Raw genomic sequence first — 5,358 nt, forward strand, 5'->3', positions numbered from 1 at the left:
TGGAGGGAAAAAACACAGAGGTTGGAAGTAGGGGCTTTGGAGTCAAACAGACCCGGGTTTGAATTCTGCCTCCTCCACCTTGGTTTTGGGATCTTGAGTAGATGCCTGTAGCCTTATACACCTTAGTTTTCTCATCCTATATAATAAAAGGGTAATATGCATCCCTGAGGGCTGCCAGGCTGCCAGAGGGATGTCTGACTGCCAGCTTGGGCCCGAGTCTCCCCCAGGGAGCGGGCCTAAGCCAGCAGATGGTCATCCCCTGACGGGTCTCAGACTGTGAGAGGGCACAGGTCAGGCCGACCCCCCCCGCCCCGCCCCGAGTGCACAAATTTTTATGCACCAGGCCTCTAGTCTATAATATGAGGGTAATGATAGAACCTACCTCTTATAGTGATTGTGAGAGTTAAATGAGGTAATTTAGGCAAACATTTTGCAGAATTTATTTAACAGCTATAAATATCAGTTCTTGTTATAAGAATAACATTATTAGGGCTCCTATAGCATCCATCTTTGGTCTCATATAACCTTGTAATAGGCTTGAGTAATAGAAATGGGTCTGATTTTAAAACGTAGGCCCTTTCTAGCATACCGCTTTGCATTTCTAAAGCACTTTACAGTTTGTGAAGCACATTCACATTGGTCATCTCATTCAATCTTCCTATTTTGAGATATTGTTATTCCTATAGCCCCATCAGCTCTAGTTCTTCCGAGGAAGGAGGAGGAATGAAGGAAATAAGAAGGAATAGCAAGGACAATGAACTGGGCGGGGTGTGAAAAGGAGGTTGAGAAGAGTGATAAAGGGGTGACAAATCCACTCCAGAAAGCTTGCCCTTGTTTTAATTTTAACCCTTTAACTGCCTGACAAGGCCAAACAATTGCTGTTTAGATGTAATTATTTCAGGCTGAAAAACATGCATGGGTGTGAGTGTGTGCATGTGTATGTACACATAAGAGAGCGAGAGAGAGCATGCATTATGTAAGAGAATTGCTTTTTTATTATTTGCTTTATAACAGAGATAAGATTCAGTAAAAAAAAAATCAGTGGATCTAATATTAGATGCTGGTTATGAGAGATTTGGAATTTCTCTTCAAATGTTTTTAAACTGATTTTATGTATTTCCTTACCTTAGTTCTGATCTTTTATTTTTTTTCTGCCTTAGAATGATAAAATTATAGTGTTAAAGCTGGAAACACTTGGTTGGTCAGGTACCTCCATTTCCCATGCTCCTCCAGGAAATAGACCCTTAGAGGAAAGGCAAGAGGGGTGGATGGAGGAAACTAGCATTTATTGAGTTTCTATCTTGTATCTTGGCAGTCATTTAGGTTATTTATGCATTCATTTTGTAGTTCAACAGATTTTTGGGGAGAGTCTTTTATGCACCAGGCACAGTGCTAGCCATTGTGTATAGAGCAGTAAACAAAGCAGACGTTATTATAGATGCCCTCATGGAACTCAGAGGCTAGTGGAGAAGGCATACACTAAGGATGTACATGAACAAATACATAATGTAAAATTATTAAGTGCTATGAAGAAAATGAACAGGATATATGTGAGAATAACTGGTCAGGGCTTCTTTCTATTTTTATAATGTTTTTTTTAATTGATTTTTAGAGAGGGAGGGAGAAGGAGAGAGAGATAGAAACATCGATTGGCTGCCTCTTGCATGTCCCCCCTACTGGGGATTGAGCCTGAAACCTGGGCATGTGCCCTGACCGGGAGTAGAACCAGTGACCTCTTGGTTCAGGGGTCAACGCTCAACCACTGAGCCACACCGGCAGGGTGGTTATCAACGTTTTCAAAACTAATGGAATTAGCCTCCCATAGTCTCTGAGAAGGCAAGCCCTTCGATCCAGTGTTACAGGCCTAAAAGCTTCTTCAGAAAGTGTGGCAGCTTCCCATGTAGCTTTTCCCAAGGTCTCAAGGAGTGAGACCGCGATTTTCAGGGAGGGCAGCTGATGCCAAGGTCTAAGGGTGACTTTTCCAAGGTCACACTGAATAAGTAGCAAAGCAAGTCTCCTGCCACTAAACGTCAGATCTGCTCACCATTCTGATTTGTTGGTTTTAATTGTAGCACTCATTTATCTTACTGCTGGCAAAATTGGATCAATTAGACCGTTAGAAAATGAATATTAAAGAAAAAAACCTTAAAACTAGACAGTATTTCCACTTGGGGGACCTTTCCAGGCTCAGAAGCAGGTCTATGCAAAAAGGATCAGAGATGGCTGTGCTGCACACAAGCCCTGGAGAGCAGTAGTTGTGGCCCAGCAGGGTCTGCATGACTGTGAGTGTATGCCTTACCCTCGTGCATGTGTTCTGTCCACAGGGTCATGTAGGCACAACAGCCACCAAGAAGATTGATGTCTACCTCCCCTTACACTCAAGCCAGGACAGACTGCTGCCAATGACTGTGGTGACAATGGCCAGCGCCAGGGTGCAGGACCTGATCGGGCTCATCTGTTGGCAGTACACAAGCGAAGGACGGGAGCCGAAGCTCAAGTAATCCTTCCTCTTTTTTGGCCCCTCTAGTTTCTGGCTGTCTCTTGGCCACCCATCCTGCATTGGGGCCCAGTGTTTCTAGGCCTTGGCCTGGGAAGCAGACGTCCACACTAATGTAGGTCAGGTTGCTCACCAGATCTTGGACCTATGTATCTCAGGCTCATCTCAGAATCTACTTGAAAATACACTGATAAGTTTGTGAATCCAGACTTGAGGAAAACGCATGTTGCAATTTCAAACCCTTTTATGAGGCTTGCTGATAAATGTGGCATGGGAGTTAGTGGGAGGGAACTAATGTTTATTAAGTACCTACCATGAGTTGGGATCATGCTGGGCGTTTCGTACCTGATTTCTCACTGAATTCTCTAGCTCCCTGTGAGGTGAGCATTATGACCCTCATTCTGCAAAGGAGAGTTGTTACTTGCTTCAGGTTAAACCAGTGGGAGATGGCAGAGTCAGGATTTCATTCCTGGTCTGTTCAGTGCCAAGGTTTTTGCATTATTTCCTTTGGTCTGAATTAGTTCTCTTTGTTGCCAGTCCTTGGCTCAGTTTTTCTCTCAGTCCCTAGACTCTATTCTTCATTAAATAATTATTTTTAAAATGTAGATCTTGAATGTAGAATCTCTGTGCTTGTACATCATAGCTTGAACTTGAAAATGCTTTGCTGCGTTGGTTCTCCCCTACTTAAATTTCTTATCTAGAGAGAATGGGCCAATGGCAGTGCATCAAACAGTAGAATTTAAGGCAAAAACATGTCAATAGGGATATTTTGGTAGATTACATAATGAAGAGGAGCAGCCCATCAAGATATAATAATTCTGACTGTGTATGTATCTAGCAACATAGTCTAACCTATTTTAAGGGAGTTTTAAAGAGGCATTAACTGATCCACAGTCAAACTGGGAAATTTCAATATATTCCTATTAGAAAGCAGTAAATGAAGCAAACCAGATATTAATGAGGAAAAGGAAGATCAACGAATATAATTAGCAATTCTGAACCACCAAAATAGAGACTATCTCTTGTAATAGTTTGTAAGCCTCTGCAATTGAGTATATCTTATTAAAATTTATATTTCTGAAGTATATCAAGCATGTTGACATTTTTTAAATAGTTGCTCTATAATTTGAATTACAGAATTATATTGTACTGAAGTTAAAGAGACTATGGTCTTTTGAAATGTTTTACAATTCTTACAGCACAAATTTTTTACAATTCTTACATGGATTTCTCCATTGTGTTTTGTATAAGACAACCTGTAAAGTAAATCCCTGGGATCTCTTCTTATCAGTGAGGCAAGTGTTTTCTCTCTAGCTTATTTGAACTTAGGTGTGGGAATAGGTCCTTATTTGATCTTTCCAGTGGCCTTCATTCACAGGGGGCCAAATTGCTAGATGCATGGGAAAGAACCCCTTCCTCTCATTTCAGTTTGGTCGTCAAGAAAACCATTTATTTAAGAACAGTGTTCTCTTGTAAACTGTTTATGGTAGTAGGCTTTGACCGCAGGGAAGGAATGGAGAATTTAGCTGGAATTCTTGGCTTCCTTTGTTAGCTCTTGAGCAAAATTGGAGTTTGGTATTTATTATCCTACTTATTTTGATGCAGTGATTTTTAGGGGAAACTATCTGTTTGGAAGAATTTTTAAATTTAGACTTTGTTATATAGATTCATGTTTATTGAATTTTGATCAGAAAATATGGCATATAAAATTCCTGCTTTGAGGTTTATTTATATTTTGCAGCTTACTATACAATAAATTTTTATAAAAATTTATGGATTCTGGAAACAATTATTCTGTATAGGTTACAGAATTCAATATATATTTATTAAATCAACATCTTTAATTACTATCATCTTCTTGCATCTTTTAACTATTTCATCTATGGATGATTAAGAGAAATGGATTAAGGTTTCCATTTTGTTGTATGCTTCTGTCAATTTCTCCTGAGATTTCAGCAGTTTCCATTTTGTATATGTCAGTGCACAAAAAGATTCATGCATTTCATATCTTTACTGTGAGTTTTTCTTTTTTTCAATATAAAACAGCCCTGTTTTATTTTTATATTGTGGCCTGCTCCCCCCCTTTTTTTCTTTATTGCAGCACAATTAGCTTTCCCCCCTTGTTCTTCTTTGCACTAGTCTAGTCTAATATATCTTTATTCAGCTTTTTAGTTTTAGATATGATGAATAATTTTGTGAGGGTTTTCTCTTTTGACCCAATTTAAGTCAATGTCTTTTCATAGGGAAGCTTATCTTACTAACATTTATTGTAGCCAGTGATATGTTGGCTTCATGTGAATCAACTGGCTCTGTTTTTTATGTAATTTTGAAGGCTGGTTACCTGTAAGATTTTAAAACATTTTTAATAGACTTTATTTTTTAGAGTAGTTTTAGGTTTACAGAAAAATTGCACAGAAAGTATAGAGTTCCCACATATCTGCTTCCTGCCTCTCATCTTTCCTTTTTTATTAACATTTTATATTAGTGTGATACATTTGTTACAATCAATGAACCAGTATTGATACATTATTATTAACTAAAGTCAGTCATTTACATTAGAGTGCACTCGTAAGATTGTATCATGTAGAATGGTTTCACTGACCTAATAATGCTCCGTGCTCCATCTCTTTATCCAGCCCCCCTCAACTCTGGCAACCACTCATTTTTTTAAAAAAATATATATTTTATTGATTTTTTACAGAGAGGAAGGGAGAAGGAGAGGGATACAGAATTAGAAACATCAATGAGAGAGAAACATCGGTTCAGCTGCCTCTTGCACGCCCCCTACTGGGGATGTGCCCGCAACTCAGGTACATGCCCTTGACTGGAATCGAACCCAGGACCCTTCAGTCCGCAGGCCG

General features: G+C 39.3%; 1 protein-coding gene across 5 annotated transcripts in view; it reads left to right on the plus strand.

The window, feature by feature from the left end:
* Positions 1-5,358, plus strand: part of MAPKAP1 (mitogen-activated protein kinase associated protein 1) — a 162,728-nt gene that overhangs the window by 46,713 nt on the left and 110,657 nt on the right. For all 5 annotated transcript variants that reach the window (XM_006768560.2, XM_015567077.1, XM_015567076.1 and 2 more), the window contains exon 3: positions 2,325-2,497. In XM_006768560.2, coding sequence (XP_006768623.1) covers positions 2,403-2,497 — 95 coding nt within the window. In that variant the 5' untranslated portion in view covers positions 2,325-2,402. The remainder of the gene's footprint in view (positions 1-2,324; positions 2,498-5,358) is intronic.

The sequence above is a fragment of the Myotis davidii genome, unplaced genomic scaffold (genome assembly GCF_000327345.1).
Source record: "Myotis davidii unplaced genomic scaffold, ASM32734v1 scaffold142, whole genome shotgun sequence".
Classification (NCBI taxonomy): Eukaryota; Metazoa; Chordata; class Mammalia; order Chiroptera; family Vespertilionidae; genus Myotis; species Myotis davidii.